We start from the raw sequence: 27,220 nt of genomic DNA, 5'->3' as shown, positions 1-27,220 counted from the left end.
TCATTGCCCTCATATAGATTAAGTAATACACCTGTACACATAGAAAAGGCATATGACGACCTGGACATAAAATCAAGGTACAATGCAAAATTATACACTGAAATCTGAACTGAATACTATATAAGTAGTTTTGAATAGTAAAGAATCGATACCAACATGAAATATGTTTTGGGAAGTGTTAATGTTGCCTTAAACGTGTTGAGCCCCTTTTTTCTGGTGTGTGTGTGTGGGGGGGGGTGGCTACCCTAGAGCGTATCCGGGTTCGCTCCCCGGGCAGGGTGAAACCGGCAAGTTTGCAAGTTTCTTTACGCCATTTGCCTCTGTCTCCCCAGCAGTAATTGGGAGCCTGGATTAATCGATTTGCGGATCGTGTTCCGGAGTAATGGTTCGCCCTTGCAGTTGGCGAGTTGTCCGGTCTTCATGGACTATTCCTTGACACTGGGTCATGCAACTCGTTAACTTAAGGGTGTGGTTGTTGTGTTGGCGACAGCAGCTTCTACACCTTAGGTGGCCCTTGGGCTAGCCATCCTCGTTACACGAGGGGCAACCATTATTATATGTGTAACTACCCTAATAGTCTAAATAAACTATCTCAGATGCCACAAGTTTATTACTGTGGACTGAATATTCGTCCTTAGATTAGAAAAATAGTTCATGTGATAATATTAGTATATTGTTTAAAACCGTATAGAGTTGGTATTATTTAACGCGGGGTGTATTGAAAGCTGTTTTTAACAACTATTACATAATTATTTCCTTTTTATTTTTCAAACAACGCAGTGGACCCTTTTGTCTCCCTTCCCCAAAATGTTGATATTAAGCCAACAAAGAAGCATGCTCTACATTTATTCGTTCTTGCCTTTCTCAGAGGTAGCTGCTCAGATATTGAAAAAAACGTCATATTTTTAGTCGTCACGTAGCACTGAACAAAGAACTTATATTCAGAGTCTAATTATACAGCTTATTTTAACATTTCCTAGGTAATCACGTTGACTTTAGCATGGAGTGAGCCTTTGTGTTGTAAACATACTGAGGCATTCTTCGTAGAGTTTTCTTCCTAATTCTTGTTTACATGAAGAGGGGGAGAGTATATTTGTCGTAGGCTGAACGCCAGCTGTGCCATAATATCCGTCTGACAGCAGGGATCCACCTGCCGCCACATTCGTCTTCTCTTGCTGATACGTATTGAGGTCGACTCTACGTTATTCGATTTTCTGTACCAGTTCTACCATCGTGTTTGATTAAGGAGAATATTTAAGTTGTAAGTGTGGTGTGGTACTGTGTTATAAGATGGAGAGCAATAGGATAATACTGTAGTTGTATTCACACTGGAACCGTGTCTTCACAGTGAGGAGGATCGTGGTTAGTTTGAACAGTGTTGTATCTATCTGTTTATTGTTGGAAGCCCTAAACAGAGAATCCTCTCTATACAGACTTATTCGTCACCATGTGTAACGTGCCAACGAAACTAATGACCAATCAGGCACTCGCCTACCCATCATCTAAGAAGGCAAACTTGCTTCCCTGTTGAACGCTGTAGTGCTTTGGCCCCTTTGTCTTACACAGGTTGTAAGGGGGTGCCCAGTAATCTGCCCAGCACCCATCATCAGAGTTGTTGTTCACTCAGCTTTTTAATGATGATCCCATCACCACACGTAGTTTCCCCAAGTCCTGTAGTTTACTGATGGAAAGCTTTGAGACGGACGTGTGTGGACAGCACCCAGCTGACATACCATAACCTTCATACTGCCCACGGTTGTTACATAGCCTTCACTGTGACCATAATGTGGGGTGAACCTTGGTCGTGTCATTAGTCCTAATTCTCTTGTCCATAGCTGGCTGTCAAGTGTGTTTGTATAGTTACACTGTCTACTGTAACAATCTCCCTAACCTTGTGTATACGTTGCATCTGTGGTTAGGTCTAAATCGACTTTTCTATCATTTGCTTTGTATCTAACAAACAGAATCTTGAGAAAAACAGTGGGGGGGGGTATCAGATTTTTTGCAATATTAAATGTATCGATACTCTTATTACTATTTCCTTCTTCTGTAGATCCCTTTCTTCCAACACTTCCAGCTCCCTTCCCATACTCTGGGTAAGTCCACTTTTCTCTCCATTTACCACCTTAACTGTATGTCCACAACTATAACCTTCAGTATTTCTGCACATGCCTCTCTCCTCCCCCCTCCGTGGGTCTGCACATACTGTACATACACAAAAGTTTTTGTCTCTTCTATTTCCTTGTCGAGGGCGAGGGGGTTGCGTAAGTCGTGTGCCTTGGGACACCCGCCAAGGAAAATATTCTCTACAAATTCGTGCATTATGTGTTTGTCCTTGTATGTATTCACAATTTCCTTAATACACTGTTCGTTAAAAACTGAAGCTTCAAAAGTATTTTTCTATAATTTTGTTTTTAAATATTTATTATAGTTTCAGAATGTTTCAATAATTTTGATAAACAAATGACCATTTAAGGTAGAGTAGTGTGAGTGGCTGGGTGCTGGCTGGCCGCCTGCCCGAGATGTCCCCATCTTCCATGTGTAGTGAGCTCATATGAAATGGGAGTTGGACTAGTGTTACATCCTGTAGTGTAACTGGAGTGTCCGCTCGCTACACCAGGTGTGTTGGCTCATTCGTTGTAGTTGGGAGGATTGTACCCGCTACATCAGGTGGTTAGCACATAGGATGTAGCATGGGGGATATTGTTACACGGCTGTTGGCCCCTGGCCCGAGTCTCCTGCTTGAAGAATCTTACACATTTTTAGCGTATAATATATCTCTAATTCATAAAATTTTTATTTATTTTATGAAGAGATCAGTGCAGGGGGACTCCACCTGCTGAAATATCATGGATGATACAAAAACCTTCCTTTGGTAGTCATGCATTAACCAGTACAGTTTACCAGTCACGAGTTAATGTTAAGGAATTTGACTACGTCATTCAGTTCAAGGATCCGCGAAGTGTTCTTTTAACCTGTCTTTGAACCTAGTTACAGTAACCAGTCTCCTACGTAATAAACCCACAAATGGAAGCTTGATATAACGAGTCTTGATCATCTGAGTTGGGTCACAATGTTTGTCCTCCTTTTTCCAAATATTGTTCTTGCAAGTGCTCGTACATACTGCCCTGCCTGTGACCAAAATCTTTTAATAAATAGGCGGTGCTCAGTGTAGCTAACTGTTTACTACTGAAGCTCTCTGCTGCTAGACAAAGGAATGACCTCGTCCACCGGGGGTTAAAGATCTAAAGACAAGGTAAATATCCAGAAAAACTATTGTGTGTATTTGTAGAAGGCCCTGTGGTTGTCCTTTATGAAGCCTTAGCGGTCGTCTGTGCCAAATGCGTGGTGTGGGAGAGACTTTAAGTTCTGCTCCAGCCGTAAGACTATTCTGGCCCCCACCCTCATCACACCTCATCTGTTTCCTCTATCGCACACCTTGGAACGTCGTCACATTAGCCTTACAAATATATATATATATATATATATATATATATATATATATATATATATATATATATATATATATATATATATATATATATATATTGGGGGGGGCTTCTGGTAGTATTGTATTTCAGTAATACACATTTTGTCATAATTTGCATGTTGAACTATCAGCATTACAATGCAATACAGCACTTAAAATTTTCACCTTATGTTTACTCCCTTGTCTTATATAATGATATTATTAATAATAATAACTGTAATATTGTTAATAACTTTGGTTAAGAATTAGATCCATATATGGTATCAAATATAGGAACATGAATGGTTGATTATAGCTTTAGTTCTACAAAGATAACATTTGTGGGGGTCTGTTCTTGGTATCTACCCCATACCACGATAAGACAAGTATTGCTCGTATTTTGTCATTTTGGTAATCGCTGAAGGCAGTTATGTGGATCCTCACATCTGAGAATCAGGGCTCAGCATGAGGAGTTATCTCCTGTTATAAAGTGACTCGGTCTGTTGGCAGGAATACTGTAGTTGCTTATGGACGATGTGAAGAAATATCGGCCACTGTGAATGTAATGTAACGCGTCATTAGTGGGTTCAGTCACATGTTACAAGGCCCCCACGTCCACCCATCATGTTAATGGTTGTGCTACTCCGCTTCGACAGCATCACGTCGGCTATAGCTACGCCGTTTTTCCAACATCCCACAGTTACTTATTTTTGACAATATTCAGCTAGGTCTGAGACAACAAGTGAGTGCTTACTTTTTGTATACGTACAGGTTTTCCTGGGGTGGGAGAGGAGGGAATTTTGGAGGTTCTCTACGTAAAGCTAAGCTTCCACTCGACTTCTGGCAACAAGTACCATCTCCGCTGGACTAATCTCTTGCTGTGAATGACCGCTTCACGTTAACACAGGTGGGGGGAGCGCTGGGCGTCTGTATATACAGTATGTTGATTCTCATATTTTAATCCTCTTACGTATCAGGTTGATGGATTATAATCATGTAGATATTTTTTCCTCTCACAAACTCTTTACCACGAACATCGATCACGTGAAAACGTTTTAACATTTAAAGTTGTGGTACCGTTTTGCCTAGCTTACAGTTGGTCTGTGTTATTCATTTACTTTCTGAGATTAACTTGTTTATAATATTCCAATAGAAGAAATATACACTATCTTGGATAAAATTTTGTTGAACAGAATTGTGCGTGTGTGCATGTATATGTACGTGTACATGTATATGTGTATGTATATACGTATATGTATGTATATGTGTGTGTGTGTGTGTGTTTACATATATGTATATGTACTGTCAATGAATATGATGCAACTCTTTGTGTACGAACCTCTGTCCTGCATGGCAGTGAACAGTGACATTATCCATATGAATCTGACCTCTATACATTTATAGTTGTTAATGAATATAATGTATTTCTTTGTGTGTGAACCTCTGTCCTGCGTGACAGTGAGAAGTGATACCACCCTCAGTGTCAAGACCTGACTGAATTACTCGGAATAGGCAAACTGTACTACAAGCTCTGCCAATAAATTTGTTAAACTCAGTCATGTCAATGGATTTAAGCGTAGTACAGTATTTCTCTGCGAAGTGATGAACAGCCGCTAACATTATGAAAATATGAGAAAAACAAAACAAAGAAAAGAGTGTAGCTTGTATACCCGAGGAAGTTATTTTGATAAAGGTGGTGGGGGGGGGGGTGAGGGGCGACTGATGACATGGTACTACGGTGGAAGGTTTTATGTGGTGTATGACTCAGGCGGGCCTTGAGAGCCTGACGTCACTGCTCACCCTTCTTCACTTAGGCAATACTCATCACACTGGTTTTGCTCATTGAAGGGAAGGGAAGATGTTATGTTTATAAGAGTGTTTTAGCTACGTGTCATAGAGCAGTTAGTCGTGCTATAAGAAAATCGTTTATTCAACTGTGCTACTTGTTCCTGAAGAGGTACGCCCCACCACGTATAAACAAACACCTGAAAATTACTGTTTAAACAGATTAAGGACTTTCTTCCTCCATGGCCACATGAAAGAAATTACTCGGGTAATTTCGATAATGGGGATGAAAATTAGGCGGATACTTAAGATTTTCCATTATTTTTTTAGGACTTATCATAGATAGTTAAACATCAATAATAAATCATACTTCAGGTATATGTAATTACCTGTACTTGTTATATTTTTCAGTTATATATGTGATATTGTGACCACCCAGGTTCCGAATGCATAAAGATTCGTATGGTGATTAGTCCTCGAAGCAGTTGACTTAGGTTGACACAAAATTACTCTACCCCCCCCCCTCCCCCCCCAAAAAAAAACATTAAATTTTTACTAAAGCTGATTCATTGTGTTCTTATAGCTTCAAGGAAGCAAGATTAATGTATTTAATCTGAAAAGTGAACGTATCAAATTCAGATAGCGTCAATGTAATAATACATATTTGTTCTGTTAATTTTGGCTTTAACTCGATCGTGTAGGTTCATTCTTATGATCTTAGAAGTTGTCATCGTACAAACCTCTGAGAGATGGAAGTGTGGTACGTTCTCTTTGTACTGTACTTGTTCGTGCTCGTCGTCTTAACTAATTGGTAGCTTTGTCTTGGCTGTGAACCTTTCTTGGAATGTTGTACGGAAGTACTTAAGTTCGCGCTGGTGTCCCCAAATTGCATAATTTGTTAGTTGTAACAAGAAAAGCACGTGTGGTTTGAACGTTGAGATCATTGTTAAGCTAGGCATTCCATATATGCGTTTGCGTTAAATTGCCCTGAAAAACGGACACCCCTGTTTCCATTTGCCTGCAGCTGTCTTCCTGATGGCGGGAACAGGACAGGAAAGATGGCTCTTAGTGCATCGAAGCTACGAGCCTTACATGAACAGGATGGTTTGCTATTAAACATCATCCTGGGAAACATAGATGGTGGGTTCATAGATTGCTGCTGAATCGGATCAAATATGGAGCTTACAATACTTCGGTAAAATACCTAAGCTTGGATGACGAAAATTTCAAGGAATATTTTCGTCTGAGCAGACACCAGTTCGCACATGTTATTTCCCTGGTTGAGGAGGATTTGGTGAAACATTGCGGGAACAGTGAAGTCATTTGCCCAAGGCAGCGACTTGCCCTATGTATAAGTCAATTCATGCTTATGAATAAGAAATAATGGAAACCGTACAGTAGATAAATATTAAGCGACTCAAAAATTTGTATTCCAGTGACCCTTTTATTGAGACCATGAACTTTCATTTTAGAACAGTTGTCAAAAAGGTATAGATCTCGTAAAATTATATACAGTATAAAGATTGATGCTTAAAGAGTTAAGTTATGAAATAACACTTGCTAGGTTTCTAAGTGCATTACAAAAATAGGTTGGGATTATATTCTGAGTGAATCAACTTCTTAGTCTCCTTGACAATTTTTTTTCCCGAGGCATTTTGCTGGGTGAGGACTGAAGGAGAGCAAATACAGGAATAGTGACGTCACGGTGGGATTCCCTCGTTCGTTTCCTTGCGGTTGTGTTTTCATTCGCTACAGGGAGCGATTGAAATGTACCGCGAACACTACCGTTAACTTAACCGTGCCAGTGGAAACATCTGTGTACACTTCAATATGATATATTTTGGCGCTAACGCGGGAGTGTAATCCTAGCTTTAGTCATATTTTTGTTACAAAGGAAATACTTTATTTTTTACTGCATCTTTCATGTGTCCATCCTTGTGTATACTGTATATGTACAAGGCAATTAAAACAAATGAATATATCTTGATTGGCTTTTGAGAAGTGGATTGGGTGTTGGATATAGGGAGGTGCCTCAGGTATACAGTACGAGAGGGTCAACGCGTATCATACAGTTAAATATACCGTACTGTGCTTCTTGGTGAGAAAAATTTGCATGTAGGAACACTGGTTCACGTGGCAAGGCTGCACTTGTTACCCGTGTAAACCTCCACACCATACCTAGAAGAATGATCTAGTGTTAAACCATAGTATATTGTCTCCATTAATGCACGGCTTCAGAAACTGTCCGTGTAAACCTCCATCGTAGCCAGGACAATGTTCTCGGTGTTGACAGGTGACACGACCTCTACACTTTCCCTAGCCACGGGATTGCGGCCTCAGCCTGTGCGGTGAGTCTAGTGTGACGTGGTGACTCCGTTGTTTTATTAGGTCACGATGATATGACACAGATCCCGTGTTAAAGGCTATTGAGCAGTTTATGGCCGTATTAATTATCACTGACTCGGCCCGGATTCTCAGGGGTTCGTGTGTAAATCTTTCCTCTCAACGACGGACATAATAATCCATCCGACTGGCCCACTTAATCTACAGCACAAATATTACGTTCATAGTGGCATAGAAATTGCATTAACACTACCATAACTAGATGATTTTTCTTATTGTCAAATACGGAGAAATATCAGCTTGGGAATTCTTGAGAAGCTCCTTCCAGGGGTTTGATGTCTGCAACTAGAGTTGTTTGCTTTCGCGACTTGTTTAGGTCTTTTAGCGAAACCGTGTTGTTGTTGTTGTTGACTTTCAAGAAGCTGTAACTTGTTCAAGGGAATAATAGCGAAGCCTTGGTGTGCCATTGTACAGGCACGTCTCGCCCTCTTGAAGTCAGACGTAACCGTTGCTATTTATTTTGTATGTTCAATTACGTGCTAATTTTGGGTATATATGGTGTTTGTGGGAGCGAGAGGTGAGGTTCCAGGGACATGAGTCATGCCTCCCGTATAGCTTACCTCTGGTGGGCGTGGGCGAGGGGTGGTGTTGGCAGGTGCGTGAGGGGAGGGCAGAAGGCAGGCTAGCTAACTGCCTCCCCTCAGTTTGAGCGTCAGCGGGGCGGGAGGTGCCAGGTCAGCCCTCCGCTGTGCGATTTGGTGTATGTGTGTACCTCAACATTACTGACACCTCTGCCTACCGCCCTACACTACACTCGCTGATAATACCTTTGACACCTAGAGTTACACAGCTCTTCCTTGCCCGGGAGTGATCAAGCACGGCGGGTTAGCGACTTCGAGAAACTGGTTGTAATAGTTCTCTCTGCTCTTGGCTCGTTGTAACTCGCCTTAAGTGTCGCCCATGCTCGTAAATCACCGTTGCTTGGTGTCATGAGCGGCTCACTGCGAGACGAAGGCTTCCAACCAAAGTGTTGACACTGCTAACTTTGTTAAAGGACGGACGACACAGTGTGGCGATATAGTGTGGGCGACATGGTGTGAGACAAAGTGCGAGTGGCAGTGTGTGGTTTGGCTGGGTGGAGGCTGACCCTTTACAATGAGCCATCTGCCATCCACAAAGGTTGAGATCACCATATACGACCTCGTCAGCAGTGTGTGTGACCGTCTTTTTTTTTTCAGGAGTCATAATATTACAAAGGGGTACCATTGAACTTCACGTGGTGGGTGAAGGAAAGAAACTTTTATTGAATTTTGATTAACCAAAGTGAAGCGAGAGTTAGTGGGCACTGGTGGTGCGCTGGTTATGTTCAAATCTGAAGCTCAGATAGTCTTCCAGAACAACGCAGACGGAGCCCTTCAGCACCTCAACAGCAACATGGACCCAGGTAATGAGGAGCCGTGGGGAGGGAGCTGCTGTCGATGCAAATTAGGCAAGGATAATTTATTTTGATTACATCATACGAAGATGACTTAGGAAAGCTGAAGATCCGTGCCTATTTTTTTTTTTTTTGGCGGGGGGGACTATGGACTATCAGCTCATGTTTAAAAGCATACTGTTCTTACATGTGTAAAGCAAACTATTTAAGTTCTTCAAGTCGGACTCCTCCTTACCCGTTTAAAAAGGGTTTCGCGGATTTATTATTATTATTATTATTATTATTTTTAATGTGTCTAGCAGGAGGCTTATGTTAGTTCGACAATAGGGAGTTAAGTGGAGATGTTTGGGACGGTCACTTAGGATACCTAACCTGATCTTTGCCGTCCACCACTGCGCATTGGAGGTCCCTAGTGTGTGGTAGGTGCCATATTAGGTATAGGTGAGTTTCTGTACCCGCAAACACAAAGTCCTCCGCGCAAGGAACTGTTGTTTGTTTTTCAGCGTTAGAGGAATAGATTTTTCTATTTTTTGCAGTAACTTTTTTTTTCCAAAAAGTTAAATAGATTATTCCAGTGTTAGTGAATGATCTAAGCAAAAACAGACAAGGTAGTGTGGTGATACTGGTTATTATTACGACATTCTATTAATAACTACAGCTTGATGAACTGAAGCCTTGAATGTATTCCTAATAATAATTGACACGTGGATTTTAAGTGCTTGTAAAATATACTAGGTATTGGAAAAATAATTATCTATTCGATTACGGTACGCGGTACACAGTTTGTGATAGGTTTTAAAAATAATTGGCTCTCACGACTCAGGAACTGGTGAATGGATGGTCACTAGTTTTATCTCATAATTGTTAATGAACTTGTGTAATTACCAACCTTGTTACGTGCTTAAAGACCATAGCTGAAACACAGTAATGACATTAAAACTTACACTTCTGTTCCTGAACAAATGAGTTCACGTGGAAAATTAAGTCTTACTCCCAAATAATTATTGTTGTGTCCTATTTAGTGAGTATTATTTACACTTTCAGTGATGATGGTTAAGGACCTGAAACCATAGTTTGGGTCTTGTTGTCGACGTGATGGTAATAACGGGACTGTCGTAAACAGATCACTGGTATTAGGGGTGCTTCAACAATTATATTTAAATGTCAGTGTGTTATAAATTTAGAGCACATTCTGATGATATTTATTTTGAGTACTAATATTGCGTTTCGTGGCACGTCCGCTACTAGTCCAGTAGCAGACCTTGAATATTGTTTAGCCATAATTGTTGGTGGGTGGCTCCAACTGGCAACCACACGGGAACTATAAACATTATCTTGGGTTTTTGTACGCCCACAAATATACGGTTGTTTGCGGTGCGGCATTGTTTGTCATGTCTTCAATGTTTACATTTGGCTTGTGTTAATTTCATCATCGTTCAACATATATATTTTTTTAAGATTTTGGAAACGTTACTCGTAAGAAGTTATCGGCCATCTTACCCCCCCCCCCCCACACACACTTTTAGGCTTGTACAGTTTCAGGACTTTTTTCTTTTATTTACAATTTTACAATTTACATATATACATAGGTATTACATATTAATATATTTGTCTGAAGTATTTGGATGATTTTTCTTTTAAAATACACTTGATCACCCATTATAATATACGCTGCGTTTAATAAAGGATTAAGCATATTCAATCTACATAACAAAAAATAAAAATCTGTAGCGTGCGTATCATATCTCCGTAAGTGGATTGAATTTATATAAACTTATAACCACTGTACAGAGGTGTGGCTGAGATATGTAATTTCGTGATTGGTGTACGGTGCCGTTTTGACTCCCAGAAACAAGAGTCGCTTAGTTTATGGCCCTACTGTGCAACCAGTCCGCCCGCGCTCGTTTTTCTTGTTTATGTGATATGCTCTGGCATAAAAGTATCTTTTATTTCAGGAACCACTGTTTTATGTGAAAATTTGTGTTATCTGCTACTGATCTGCAATTGAGAAACGGCTAAAAATCTTGACCAGAATATGTGGTGAGACATAGAGACAAAACATTTAATGCGTTTGTCTAATGTTGAATATTATTGAAGCACGATGGCCATTTTCTCTATGGTGTGCGCGGTTGTAGATTGGGGTTGAATCACAGTATTGATCGTACAATTGACCACGCAAGGTTGATATTTCGACTATAACGATCAAGGGATATATATATATATATATATATATATATATATATATATATATATATATATATATATATATATATATATATATATTGAGTTGAAAACACTGGTGTGTGAGTTGTCTGTGGGTTAAAGAAGTATATAGTACTGAACCTGGTACTAAGAGTTATAATAGTCTCAAGTGTGATAACAGGGTGCCGCCGCAAAGGCCAAGGAGGGGGAAAGGTGAAGGGCAGGCATGCGATGCACCGTAACGCTCAGGATACCTCACACTGGTCGTGCCTGGCAGCAAGGACACCTAGTTCTCACTCATATCGTAACTCGGTTGAAACTGGTACTCGCGAGTACACTACAAACCTTTCACACATTTCTCGAGACCAATGATTTGATTAAGGGCGTTAATAAGTGCCTTATAGTTGTCTACATTATAAGGAAAATGTTTCGTTGCCTTTGGATGGCATATTTGTAGAAATTGCACAAAACTTCAGCAATTACTAATACTTGAAAACAGAATTTATATTGTTTGCACATACATTACATCGTTTCGAAATTGAATGATGTAATGATGTTTGGTGCAGGCAAACGACTTCACACAAGAGGAACATGTAGGTACAGTATCAGTCCACAACACGGGATTTTTATTTTTATTTTTTATTAATACGTGTTTACTTTTCGGATAAAATTTATATTTTCTGGTACACTGTACTGTACATGAACGTTAATTATACAATTGTTATGGATATGTTTTATTAATTATTATATATTCGTAGTTGCAATAGTTCATTTACTACTGGGTATATCCGACCAGAGTGAATGTGGATGAGTCAGTTGATATATAGGTACTATACTGTATTTGGTATAGGTTATGATTTGGTGAAACAGCAGAGTTCAATCACAATATTGCCTACCCAGAGACATATATATATATATATATATATATATATATATATATATATATATATATATATATATATATATATATATATATATATATATATATATATATATATATATGTGTGTGTGTGTGTTTATTAGAATTTTGAAGCTGTGTATTAACTTGTTCCTTTTTTATCACCAGGGAGCGGCGGCAATGATAACGGAGGTAGCAGTGGCATGCCGGGAATGCTTGGGATGCCTGGGATGCTGGGGATGCAGAGTGGAGGCATGATGCCCCACGATGCACGGCTGGCAGATGAATTTATGAAGCTACAGCAGGACTTCTTTAAGTGGCAACAGCAGCTACTACAGAACCAGCATGTCCTACATAGCCGCGTGGCGCCCCTCGCCTCCAACCCACCACAGCTGCAGAGTGTTGGGGTCAGTCTTAACATTTAATTTCTATTGTACCAACACTTAGTTTCTACAGTACTATACTGCATATAAAAATAGACAATGGAATTAAATGTAATTATGTATCAGTAGAGTGTGTTATGACTTGGGGAGGTAAAGCTGATAACAGATAATCATCCAGATGGATTCAGAATTTCATATGGGTGGGAAATGACTCATATGCCCTGGGGATCATCCAAATCTAATAATAACGTGTAGATTATTGGGACATGCCTGAGGTACATGTTCTGAAGATCTCATATCGCACTGCACCAGCAGTTATTAATCAAAGCATATTGTAGATGACAAGACAAGCATAATAGCATTGTTATGGCTTTCTTCCATAAAGACTTTTTTTTTCGCATGAATATTATGCTGTATGCGGAGGAGAGGTATACACCCGTCCTAATTTATACTTGTTTTTATGATTCTTACGATTTATTCCAGCTGTATTCAGTGTGTGGTTGCAGTATATTACTGGAAAATACTGTCAAAAACATAACAGGTTGATTATATTACTTCTAGAATAAAGCAAACTCCATTCAGAACAAATTAGTTAAATAGTTAAAACTTTTCTTTCGTTATGAATCTACTGATACATTATCGAATGTGTTTAACAAGATAGACAAAAAAAACGTGCTGTACAGTACTGTACTTCAGGACATTAGAAGTTACCTTTACCATGTCAATACAGTATGTAAACTTTTAATACAGGTATTTTGCCTCAAATATTAGTCTCCAGGGATTTATAACATTAAAGTTGTACAGGTATTTGAGTATACAGTAAAATTTATACAGTGTACTATATTAGCATTGTATAGAATATGCTTTTAGTTCAGTTTTAAAACCAATTATCCAACAGGGGTTAAACATGACTTTCAATAGTGCTAAAATTGTGGTCACCTGAGATTCTACGATTCATACCAGTAGGTGTGAAATTCTATCACTTGTCAGGAAATCTCAGTTGCAGTCATGTGGTATTGCTTTACCATTGCCTCATACAGTGAAGGTGTACTGTATTTGTGCACATGGCTGGTGTGTGTGTGTGCATGTCTAATGTAAAGTCCAGTATGCACGAGGTTGTGTATGTGTATATACTGTAGTGGAAAGTACCGTGTACAAGACTTTGAATATGTATTTATTGTTGACATTTTGTAGGTTAGTATATAAATAACGTCATACAAAATGTGTAAGAGCTAGCCCTGTGTTTGTGGCTCTTAATACTGTACTCTGTGTGTGTAAACAAAATTGTGTTTGATGCACTTTAACTCAATCTGTCTTTCCATTTCTTATATTTCACTGATACCTCTTCAGTAGTATCTGCTATCAATCCAAAGTCGTCAGCATGCAACAAGGTAAACCAGTCCTAAATGTCTTTATGGTGCATCTTAACACCATGATAAACAGAGGAGGGCTCAAGAGAGACCTTTGATGGATCTCCTTTTCACCTCAAATGCATTTAATTCAAGTATAAAACCCCTCTACTGAATTTTTTAATGATTATAGCAGTGTTAGATATTTTGAAACAAGCAGTGGTATGTTCACTGTGTTCTACATTCCCCCCCCTATGCTCTGCAATTAACAGAATGTGAGTAAAAAAAAAACTAAAAAAGTCATAGAATTTGATCACTCATATCCTCAGGACAGAGAATTTCATATCATATTAAATGGAGTTTTTATTAACATACAAGAAGATGTGGAGACCATTCACTACCATCACCTTGGAAACTCATGTAAGGACAATACTTTTCAATGATGTATACCATACTAAATTAATTGTATTGACACCAGATATTGAGCAAATACTGTACAGTATATGAATAAAAGTGGACATGCTCCTGGAATTCATTTGAATTACTAGTTAATCATTCATGGAATGTAAAAGTATCTAGAATATGAGGACTAAGGTGGACCATGTCATGTCATTGTCATTTTATGGTCATTTTCCATGCTTGTATAGGTTGCAGGTGCCCTGTATTAGTTCAGATTCATATGGTAATTTCTTATACAGAATAGTTTAGTGATAATAAACCTGTTCCTTTAATGCCAGTATGCAGGTACTGCACTTCACTCAACAGAGCCTCGGGTTCAGACCAGTCATATTGCCGGTGTACTTTACATTTCAGTATTATCGTGTAGGGAACTTGTAATTGATTCCCAAGACCAATCTCCGTTTTGTAGGTTTTGCGTGATATAATGGCCCAGTCACCGTCTAGTTACAACGGTGGTCCTGAATTGGTTGAGGCACGCAATCCTATCATAGAGAGAAAGGGCCCAGTGGAGAGAGTTATTAATATACAATTTGAAGATGGCCCAAGAGAGACATCTGATTCTCAAGTAAGTTTTGTATTATATTTTATTTAATGCCTATGGGTTAATCTGTGTGCAGCCATAGATCTGGGAAGCACATGTAGTCTTAGGTTTTAATTTCACTTTAGAAGAGTTTGCACATTAGTGATCAGGGAATCTCTTTTGACTGGAGTACTCAGATCACATTGAAACAAAAGGTTTTTTTTATGATTTACAATTGAGTGCATTTTGTTTTTACCTTGTCCTTCACCTTAGTCTTTGCACAAGGCCTTGAGTTCTGTAAATTAATTTTCATCATATTTTGTTTTAAGTGACACTCCAAGAGTTAATTTCTGCCATTTGGTATTGGAGTCAAAAGTTTGTTGTCAAGGACATCATGTTCCAATTAGCAATGCACAATTCTAGTTTAGTACTTGTCTTATGTTGTTATAAGCAGACACTTATGCATGATATGCCAGTTGTGTAATATACAGTATACTGTTCATGTTTTCACTTACTATATATATATATATATATATATATATATATATATATATATATATATATATATATATATATATATATATATATATATATATATATATATATATATATATATATATATATATATATATATATATATATATATATATATATATATATATATATATATATATATATATATATATATATATATATATATATAGTATTGTATATGTAGTATTGTATATGTATTATATGTTACTCTATAAAGTGCTGTTATCATTAAATCATTAATTTGCTGTACACTAAATATCACAAAAATTTTATCCCTCCCAGATACGCACAAACTCCATACCTCGCCTAAATCAGGGTATGCAAGATGTCACCACAGGCATGGGCCAGCTCTCTGCCAATGACTTTGGAAGGACCAATAATACACAACCAAGAAGGTAAAGAAAAATAATTGTTGTATATATATACACAGTGGTCCCTCGGTTAACGAACAGAATTTGTTGCAGAAGGTCGTTCGTTAACCGAAACCATTGTTTCAATGGGATTTTGGGTAATTGGTTCCAGCTCACCGAAAATTACAAACAAACTAAAAATAAATGCAGTAAAGTACATTTACTTTGAGGTGTGCATGTAGAAGGCTCCTGGTTGATGATGATGGGAATTAGAATGGGGGTGGAGGAGAAGGGAGAAGAGAATGCATTGGGGTGGAAGAGAAGTCACCCCATGCTTCATGTCGCCATTTCACCATAAAATTTTAGTTCACTTGGTGTAATTCAAGATGATTTTCATTAAATCAACACTGCACTCCATTATACATCGTCAATTTGTAAAATAAATTTCAGAATGATTAATACAGGGACTGTACTTTTTTGGGGGAGGGAGTGGGGGGGGGGCACTCCCCTACATCCTTGTGTAAGGTGAAGTGCAGAAGCGTTTACAGTGCCCAAGGGAAGCATGCTAAGTTCATGCTTGCCTCTATGTCTCATGAGTTAAGGGCGTAGAAGCCTGAAGAGTCGATGGTTTTTATGTCATCGAGTTATTGGAAGCTCCAACAACTTGTCCCTGAATACGAATTCGCAACTTTCGATTTACACCAGGTACCTACTTTACTGCTAGGTGAACAGGGACTAATGGGGGCTAGGAAGTATGTCCAAACAACTTCCACCGGCCCGGGAATCGAACCTATGACATCTCGCTTGCGAAGGCAAGAGCGATACCACTCTACCACCAGCACCCCAATAATTGTACTGTAAAAATGTAAAAATGGTTTATGTTCAAGAGAGTCTCAAGCAAGATGCTTCCTCCACAGAGCAGGGACTCACTTTGACGCCATTTTGGGTGAGTCAAGTGGCTGTTTGGCGTGCTAAAAACTAGTTTCCTGTACTTCAATTATGTTAAATAATTGTTAAAATGACTAAAAACTTTAATATATGACTTGGAAAATTATTGAATAGTACAACCTTCTTGATATTTACTCAAATGGTAACGAATTTAAGCCCTAAAACTGATAACTGTATTGGCAGACTAATACTACAGCTAGTGAGCAGGCAAAAGCAGGCGAAAACATGTTGGGAAAAATTTGTAAGGAAGTCGTTAACCGAAGTGAAGAATCTTATGGAAGGTAATTCGTTAACCGAGGGATCACTGTGTGTATATATATATATATATATATAATATATGTATGTATGTATGTATGTATGTGTGTGTATGTATGTATGTATGTGTATATATATATATATATATATTTCATGTAAATCACAATGAAAACGTGGATAAGATAAATCTTGATAAAAATCACAGGGAAAATGGAAACAACGATTACCTTAGCTTTCGTCTTTATTCAAGACATCTGAAGATATCTTGAATAAAGACCAATAAATACTATCCAATATATATATATATATATATATATATATATATATATATATATATATATATATATATATATATATATATATATATATATATATATATATATATACATACACATCTTAAGTTTATATCTTGTGAGTACATCATGGACCCCAGTTTTGTTTACATAGACAAATAAACATTTCTTGGTTACAGGTGGGGTGAGGAGCCCAGCGTAAGTGTTGGGGCATGGATGGAACGGCCATCTCAGCCTGTAGGAGTTTACCAAGACCGTGACTATGTTACCTCAGCACCGCGCTCCCAGTCTACTCAGGATCTCTCTTCTCCACCTGTACCAGAAGAACGTCAAAGGACTCCTCCTCGCACCACTTTTGTAGGACCCAGGGGTTACTCTCGGCCAACAGAACCTGTCAAGCCCGAGTCAAGATCTTGCCAGTGGCCTTCACCTCAGCAGCAGCAGCCCCAGTTTACTCAGCCACAACAATATCAGTCCCTCACACCAGATCAACAACAACAGTTTGCTCAATTTATGCAGCAGCAACCACCACAGCCACAGCAGCAACCACAACAGTGGCAGCAACAGCAGCAGCAACAACCACAGCAACAGTGGCAGCAACAGCCAATACAACAGCTGCAACAACAACCACAGCAACAGTGGCAGCAACAACCACTACAACAGCAGCAGCATCAGCCACAGCAGCTGTGGCAACCACCATCACAACAACAGCAGCAGCAGCAACACCCACAACAACCATGGCAACAAACACAGCAGCCACAACAACAACTACCAAAGCCTCAATTTGTACAACCTCAGCCACAGCAACCAGACAAAAAAGCCTTTTGGCAGGAGCTAGAAGGGAAGCGGCAAGAAATGGGTGTTACTAATGAGCATGAAGTGTCAGAACCTACTCGGCCTCCCAGACGAAATTCCCGTCAAGATTCTCCTCCACAGGTAAGATCTTTGTTCATGTGTCATATCCTACAATTTTATTGGTTTTGAATGTTTTATTGCCTAATCACATCACTGGAAATTCCAGTTAAAGTCCACACTCCATGTGGGTAGAGAATTTAGGATCTAGACTTCTGATGTATGTGACTGTTGCAGCTAGCTTGGATAGGGTTGGGCAGGGCAGTGCAGTGCATTTTCAGTTGTGATGATCTATAAATTCTCATTAGTCTTGAGGTGTAGTGGGAACTGTCTGGTTTTGAGGTTAAGTTCTTAAACTCTACATGATTCTCATTTATCTTTTTTTTTTTGGAGGGGGTGGGGGGGCATTGTCATTCTCCATAACCTTTTCTCTACTACTGTATAACTATTGGTTGCTTTGATAAAATTAAAATCACTTTCCTTTGTACTCAAGCAATCTGCCCAGTAATCCATTGCTTGTCATTAATATTCTATGAAACTTCACACATACACATTCCCAACACCCTCATCTTCATTCGTAGCAGTGAAGTCTCACATACATGTCTTATCTTCTTTATGAAACCCTTTTTACTGTAATTATAGACTATCGAGACAATTAACATAGTGTATCTGGCATCGGGATGAAGTGAGGTGAGATGAGACATTTAGTACAGTATTAAAAGAGTTAATACCTGGTAGTCTTTTTTCTGACAGTGCCAACAACATCAGTGTGTGTATGTATTCTCAGGTGCATATTTCCTTTCAACTTCCTGAAAAAAGTATCAAATGGAAATTTGTACAGTATTTGTATTGTCTTTACACTTACTAAAGTAACTGGAGATTTATTTTGTGCTTAGCTTTAGACATCATATAAGTGTAATGCACAATAAACATTTGAATCAATCAATATGGCTGCCTTGCTGTACAGTCAATAAAAAACTATTACCTGTATTTATGCACTGGGGGGTGGGGGGAGAAATCGATGATTTTCAGAATGAACACTACGACTTCTTGTTTTGGCAGGTTTGCCAAAATTCTTTGTCCGTTGTGTCATTGTCTAACAATTTTTTTAAGGATAGTTTTTTTATCAACTGTACATCAGTGGATAATCTGTACTGAATGCAAACAAATGCATCTACATTATGAATATCAACAATGTTGTGCCTACATTCTTGGAGTTGTGTAATATATTGTGTGTACAGAGTACTGTACATGTATATGACTGGGAGTTTTCTTCTATATCGGCATAATTTTGAAGTCAACTGGGCAGTGGTGTAATTACTATTTGTAATATATAACTTTGACAGGAATGCTTTTTGACATTGCTGGCTGTGCATATTAAGAACATTTTATAGATGTGACTTTAAGGATGTTGTTGACCTAATTTTATGATGAATCCCAATAGATAATTTTTTTTTTTATCCAAACTTCTGTTTTCTTTACAGGAAACTGAGGCAACAAAACCTTTAACATACTTTGGTCAGCAGGCACTTCCTCAAGAGCCTCCACCAACCTACTATTATAATGGGGATGGCAACTCAGCTCCGTCGAAGGTAGTCAACAGTACTACAGTAACAAGGCCAAAGGAACTGGAAACTGAAGTAGGAGGACCACGCTATACTTCTGTGGTTACTCTCTCCTCAGACAAGAATGACCAACCAAGTGGGGCACCTACACCAAAGGACAAAGTAAAATCAGTGGTTCAGCTCAACAACAGTGATCAACGAGGACAGCCCCGAACAGCTCCAGTTGTGCGTGGATTCAGACAACCAGGGGAGGAACCACTCAACCAAGGAGGTAGCACCCATAGTAGAATCATATCAAATGCACTGAGGAATGCTCAGCCATCACAACCCCAGCCTCGCTCATCTGTCTCTCCTCCTGCTGTAAATGGCACTGTGCCAACTGCCCTGTCAGCTCAGGTACCCGAGGCACCTACTGCTTCAAGGCTAGTTGCTGCTGTATCACAATCGGCTCCAAAAGCCCCCTCGCCATCTGCTATTTCCCGTATCTCACCACCTCGTACATCACCATCTCGTGTTTCACCCCCTCGTACCTCACCCGCTCGTGTCTCACCTGCTCGCACCCCACCCTCACGTATCAGTCCACCTTCTGGGCCAGCGTTCCCCAATGTTCAGCTTCGCCCAGTGCCAGCTGGATTGAGGGCTTCAACACCCCCTGAATCATCTAACACCACTCCTCCACAACCACCTCCACTTGCTCCAGTTCCCCCACCAGTTCCAGCAAATCAAATGGGTAATGCTCCCCCACCACCACCACCTCCAGCTCCCCCTATGGCCCCACCACCACCACCAGCTCCTAAAGTAAATGATGGCGAAAGGCGCACTTCATCTGGAAAGCGAATTGTTTCATCAAAGGGTGGACCTGAGTTGGATGCTCGAGAGGAACTCATGATGGCCATTAAGAATCACGGAGGCTTAAAATCACTTCGGAGGTCCCATAACTAAGTACCTTATGGTAATTATTAGTACTCATAATATACAGCGAAAGGATTGTGGCAAATATTACCATATACAATTCATGTTTGATAATATATAAATATTGAAGTAAAAGCTTACATATTTGTTAATATATTGGAAAATGTGGTAGGCAGTATTTTGGGTACCTTGAGTACAGCACAGTACTTCAAATTTGATGTGCTATACAGTATATTGATTTAAAAGGTAACTTTTACCTTTTTGAATGGATTTCTGGTATATTCTCCATATTGGACTTTGTAACTATGTATTTTGTTGTTGTTTCTGTAGTGCCTTACTCCACTGAAGCTCCAGTCACAAGCAGAGCTATGTATAGTCTTGTACAGTATATATTATCATTCTGTAGATATTTTGAGGATATTTTAATTATATATCCTATTAACTGTCATGTGGAAAACAAATGTTGGACTCACCCATCTCGAGAAATTTCTTCAAATTAGCACTTGAAATAATGTTTCAGTTAACACTTGTGCTGATACTCAGTTCTATTATTGGTGCTACCATGTGTAGATTTTTCATACAGTACTTTGTTACAACAAATATATAGAGGAGACTGTTAGTTTAATGAAATTTGATAATCATGACCTTGGAACATAACTAATTATGGTCAAGTTTTCATGTGTGTATAACCATTTTGATTATTGCTATTTTTAAGTATTTCAGTTAAGGATACATGTTTCTTCCATATAAGTATTAGAGCAGTATTCTGAAATGTATAGCGATCTTCAAAATCTGTCATTCATAGCTTTCTTCCTACAGCACTGAGTGAATAAATCTGTTTTTATAAACCAAATTTTTGATGCTATCTTGTAAAGATATAGAACAGGGCTGTTCTCAATTTGATAAATATACAGTATGTTTTGGTTACTAGATATAGTAATAATGGAATTGTTACGCTTTGCATTTTTATTCAGTTCTGTGTTAAAACTTCAGTAAATAATTTTCTGTTGCTGTGTACATAATGTAGAAGTATATTTTCTCCAATAAATCTTATTGGAATCATCATTTGTCATTTGTATCTTTATATAAAAATGTAGCCAGATATCAAATAAAGACATTTACATCAGTAAAATCTTTGTAAAGAATATTTAACGGTGACCATTTTTTTTTTTTTTTTCAACAAAATATTTGTAAAAGTCTCATGGTGAATATCCGTAAGCCATTAGAGATTATTTATAGGTACTGTACAGACATTCTCAAAACACTTTGAGTTTGAGTTTTCCCATTACAGTACAGTGCTAACTTGTGAGAAGTAGGCTACTTTCTCAGAGCAGAAATGTGGAACTAAGGTCACAATCATGTCAAACAATATCACACAGTAACATCAATGACCTCAACCTCAAAGAAGTAAAATAACCTCATTGTGTGTTAGGTAACAAAAATCGTGTATAGTGACCCCTCTGTAGTGTTTTGGTGTGTTAGTTTCTTTGCAATAACTGCTGAATTAGCTTAATAACCTGAAATGTCCAAAGAAGTGAGTTTGGAAGTGCCACTGACTGACCATAAGTCACTGTTTAAGAACAGTCCTGTGAAATAGTTGTATGCAATGCACTGTGTGAACTACAGTACAGTACAGTATATACCGAAAAAATGTAGTGTTATTATTTTATTGCAAATATATCAACTAGTAGCCCCCAAATGTTATTTTTTGTAAGTTTGGGGGAAAAATGCAAAAGTTGTGTGATAACAGTTGGTGATAATGTTGGTCAAGAGTGTCATGAATACAACCATTCTCGTGATGCCATTGGTATTGAAGCTAAGAATGTAATATTTAACATTCGAAAGGATGCACTACATTACTGTACACCTGTATATTGTCGCACACATCCAATGGAGCCAGCCTAGCACCAGCTAAGTTACCATCCATAAGCGATGTAAAAAGATCTACTGTACTGGGTACAGTATTTGGAATATACTTGAGAAACAAAATCTAGGGTAACTACAAATTATTGGATAGTTTATCTAAATGAGTAAACTAAAACTGAAAATGGAGATCAGTTCTTAGTCTCTGACTGGTGTGACAGGTAATAGAATATCGACTTTCTGTATGAGAAGAAACCTACAGTTACTAGAAAGTTATGATCATTTGTTTGCTGTGAACATGTATGTTTTGAAGAATTGTTACATCAGAAGTAGCTAGTGGTTTTAGAAGAAATTGTTAATTTTGATATTTGCTGTTTTGAAGAATTGTTTTTGGGAGTTACCTTCAAAGGCTTGTGTGCATATGCATTTGACCACAATATCACCATGCACACTTGGTAGATTTTTCTACTTAAGGAAATGGAAGGAATAGAAAAACACATTTTATATAAATAAACACTATCCTATACACCAATAAATAAGCTACTTACATAATACTACAGTACTACTAATCTTGTACAACCTACACAAGAAATTATTACAGGAGCTTGAGAGCAAACTCCACATACAACAGTAAGCCTAATAATGCACATTATCCCAGTCGAGTCAGCAGTCCTCACACAGGCACACTCAACATCTAAACATGGTGTTCTGATACAATTACACATACTGTACTGTACTGTGTCATGAAGGAAGTATGTACATAACACCTTGACAATTACACATACTGGTACAGTACATGTCTTCATTCAGATACACCTCAATATCTACACATAAAGTACCTTGATGTAATTACACTGATAAACACACACTACAGTATTGTGATGCAAGTACCTCTTGAAAATTACATACTGTATGTGTGCATACGGTATAGTGTTCTGATATAGGTACCATGCAACATCTCCATTCCCAGTGCTCTATTAAAGGAACACGTTAATATCAACACCTATACACACCCAGTCCCACACTCGTCCAGGGCATAACCAGATGTCACAAGGTTATCAAGAGGTGAATGCTTACAAGATCACTCGCCATGTACAGGCAAACTGGAAATCTGGATATTATATAAATTTAATAGTTCTCTTTCTCCACAGAGGCACTGGTTTCCTTGTGCAAATTTTACAGTATTTGTGAAGCCAGAAAGAACAAGGGGCTGTAAGCTTTACGTTTTTTATTTAGTTTTTATCGATCGTGAAACAGAATTCAATATGAGTTACAGGTACTGTACTGTACCCCTATTAAGAACTATACTGTATTACTAAATAAAAATTTGGAACACATTATTTTATATAATTTAATATGGCACTGCTTTAGCACAGAACTCAATGAAGAGATATCACCATCTTAGTTTAAACCTACAGGAAAACATATTGCTAAGATTTTTGTACTGTATACTGTACTGTACTCTCTCTCTGTCCTCCTAAGGTACAATATTTTGAAGACCTTGTCTCAAGAATAAGGTGCTCAAGTAGTCTGAATCCAGAGTCAAAGGAAATGACAAAAAAATTGTCCCTCGCACAGAAAATTTGAAATAATTTGAGTTTTTCCTTTATGGTGTAGCAACAATGCTTCTTAACCCAGAGAGTTCTATCTCAATTTTTAACTGTTAATGGACTCATAATACTGACCTTATTACACACTTAAAGATCTTGGTTCTTGAAGCACACTAATAACATTATACTTCAAACATCATACAGTGCTTCCCGAGACAAACTGCTCAAGCTAAGCAACTTGTCCACCGTACAGTGTTGTACAGTAAGTCCTCGTTTAACGTTGCCCCCTATAACGTTGTTTCAATATAACGTCGCTATTCTTTAGAATACCATGATTCGGATAACGTCACGGACTACTTTGTATGGCGCATTTTTTGGCGTGATACAACGTTCTAACTCACGGAGCGTCACACGGTGTCCCCAAGCGTTGCCAGTCTTTGTTAGGTTTCCACAGCGTTCATGCGTGTTTAAGTGTTTTTGCTCTTACCATTCGAAATGGCTTCCAAGCACCTATCAAGTGCTAGTGTTGTGAAGAAGCCATGTAAGACCAGTAAGCCTTGCTATGAAAATGGAGTTTTTAACCCGTTTTGAGAAAGGTGAACGTGCGGTGGACATTGCTGCTTACTGTAGGTCTAACCCCCACAACAGTGCGTACTATCCGGACCAGCACAGACAAGATTAAAACTAGTATTGGAAGTGCTTGAAGTTCCGTGATGAAAAGATGAAAAAGATGTTGGCTATGTGGATGGAGGATCAGAATCAAGGCAATGCCCCCGTGAGCCTTATGGTTATCCAGCATAAAGCAAAATCCTTGTTTGTTGACTTAAAGGCAGCAGAGGGTGAAGGATCAAAGGATGAGACCTTTACGGCCAGCTGAGGATGGTTTCAACGTTTTAAGCACCGTTATAACTCCCTAACATTAAGATGACTGGTGAAGCTGCTAGTTTAGATACGGTTGCTGTGGCGATATTCCCGCTGGAGCCCTGAGAAGTTACTCTAAGGATCACCTTCCTGTTATCTACAAGACAAATAAGAAGGCATGGATAACCAGTGTCATATGAGGCGTTTAGCGTAGGAGGGACGAACTCGTCAAATCATAGTTTTGAGTAAACGCACAAAAAAAGTTTTAGAGCTGTAAAATCACAGCACCATACGAAAACAGAAAACAACGGGGAGTAGAGACGAACACGCCTCCTCCTGTCATCACAGCAGGAAAGATAAAGCCTGGAAAATTCAGAAACCATAGAAAACAGATTTTTAGGGGACTGGCGAGTTCATACCTCCTACGCTAGACGCCTCATATTTAGCCAGTGGTTAACTGTGTATGCTGTTCCTGCACTGAAGGATTATTGTGCCAAGGAGAACCTGGACTTCAAAATTCTTCTTGTCATTGACAATGCTCCAGCGCATCCTCCCAGTCTCGACGACTTACATGACAATGTTCGAGTTGTCTTCCTGCCTCCCAACACGACAGCTAATGCTGCATTCAAGGCGTATCATTTAAAGCATACCATGGACCAACTGGTCAAGGCTACTGACGGAGAAAGTAAACTTACGATCTGAGAATATTTGCGGGGCTTCAACATTCTTCATGCAATCTACAACATTGGCACGGCATGGAAAGAAGTTTCAGAAAGTTGCCTGAATGGTGTGTGGCGTAAGTTTGGCCCGAGTGTGTGAACAGTTTTACGGGATTCACGGACTTAGTCCCATCTGTGAATAGGGATACTGTATCCTCAGCTTGGCTAGACAGGCAGGCTTTCATGAGTTGGAATCTGTGGATATTGAGCAAGTCCTGGCATCCCATACAGGAGAGCTTACTAATGAAGATCTGCAACTGCTAACAGAACAGTGCCGCTGAAGACGACGACGAAAAACCACAATGAACGCTAACTACCAAGAGGATGGCAGACGTGTTCAACATAATCCAGCAAGGAATGCAAATCTTCATTGATGACGACCCAAACAGAGAATGTAGCTCAAAGATTGTACGCAACATGGAGGAAACTCTTAGTTGCTATAATGAGATCTACAAGGACAAAACGAAGAGGAGCACTAAGCAGTTAACTCTGGATTCTGTTTTTGTCGCCGGGAGGCAGAAGCAGCATCTTCACAACAGCCTGCAAGCGAGGAGGAGCAACCAGCAGCCGAGGAGGAGCAAACAGCAGAGGAGGAACCCCAGTCAGAGCGGAAGGAGAAGCCACCCGCCAGGTTTCAGTGACTCGCCACCCTCCTCTCCCGCCTCCTCCTCTCCAATAGCCACCAAACACCTCCGTCCATCAGTGAGTACAATACAAAATGATTTAGTTTATATATATATATATATATATATATATATATATATATATATATATATATATATATATATATATATATATATATATATATTATATATATATATATAATACTATTTTCTATAAAAATGCCATTGAATTTCTGGGAAACGAAACTCCAGTATTTTATCTATTTCTTTTGGAGAAAATTTATTCCGTTAACGTCGCGGTTTTCAGGAACGGAACCACGATGTAAAGCGAGGACTTACTGTAATTCAAAGGTGGCAAGAAATCACTTTTTATGGAAGTGGATCACACTGCATGGTCAAATGTGATCGGTAAAAATTTTAAAATGGGAAAGTGAATAAACATTGCTCATAAATGTAGGAATTGATATCAAAATGCTATTCTAAATTGTCACTCAAATTATAAGACTTGTGAAATTTAGTTCAACTATAGCCTTTTACTGCAAGGCTTGAAGGTCGCACAAAAATAGTTCGAGGCCCTCAAACCACGGGTTTTGGATCACTGATGTAAGCGGACCTCAACATGACAGGCATTCCAGTACAGGTATACTTATATTTGTTCTTTGAATTATACATTCGTGACACATATTGGCTCCGTTTTGATATTTAGCTTCATTTAGGTGCATTTTCTTGCACCTGGGCAAACCTTTCCCACTGTAGCAAGGGAAAAAGGTAATAATGGAGCAGACGACTAGCACTACAAGTTGTTCTATTACGTTAAATTTTTCCACGGAAGTTCTTTGGATGATAGTAACAAAAACGATAAAACTTTATTCTAATTATAAGTATTTTAGTTTTACCTACGATCATAAAACACCTGTAATGGGCAGGGTAAGAAGGATGAAGGAAATTGCTGGGTAAAACACGGCAAAAAACTGATCTAGGGTGTCAACCTGCTTTGTATGCAAAGAAATTATTTACTAAAATATTCCTCCCCAAAAATTGCCTTGTGTGTT

The 27,220-nt window shown here is 38.7% G+C and overlaps 1 protein-coding gene across 5 annotated transcripts in view; it reads left to right on the top strand.

The window, feature by feature from the left end:
* Nucleotides 1-21,612, top strand: part of LOC121872657 — a 134,337-nt gene extending 112,725 nt beyond the window's left edge. For all 5 annotated transcript variants that reach the window (XM_042375598.1, XM_042375599.1, XM_042375600.1 and 2 more), the window contains 5 exons: nucleotides 12,301-12,539; nucleotides 14,733-14,888; nucleotides 15,660-15,772; nucleotides 17,403-18,159; nucleotides 19,560-21,612. In XM_042375598.1, the coding sequence (XP_042231532.1) occupies nucleotides 12,301-12,539; nucleotides 14,733-14,888; nucleotides 15,660-15,772; nucleotides 17,403-18,159; nucleotides 19,560-20,582 (2,288 nt within the window). In that variant the 3' untranslated portion in view covers nucleotides 20,583-21,612. The remainder of the gene's footprint in view (nucleotides 1-12,300; nucleotides 12,540-14,732; nucleotides 14,889-15,659; nucleotides 15,773-17,402; nucleotides 18,160-19,559) is intronic.
* The last annotated feature ends 5,608 nt before the right edge of the window (nucleotides 21,613-27,220 follow it).

This window comes from Homarus americanus, unplaced genomic scaffold (genome assembly GCF_018991925.1).
Source record: "Homarus americanus isolate GMGI-L3 unplaced genomic scaffold, GMGI_Hamer_2.0 scaffold39155, whole genome shotgun sequence".
Lineage (NCBI taxonomy): Eukaryota > Metazoa > Arthropoda > Malacostraca > Decapoda > Nephropidae > Homarus > Homarus americanus.
Note: the sequence above shows the minus strand (reverse complement) of the source record. Positions and strands in the feature narration are given on the sequence as shown.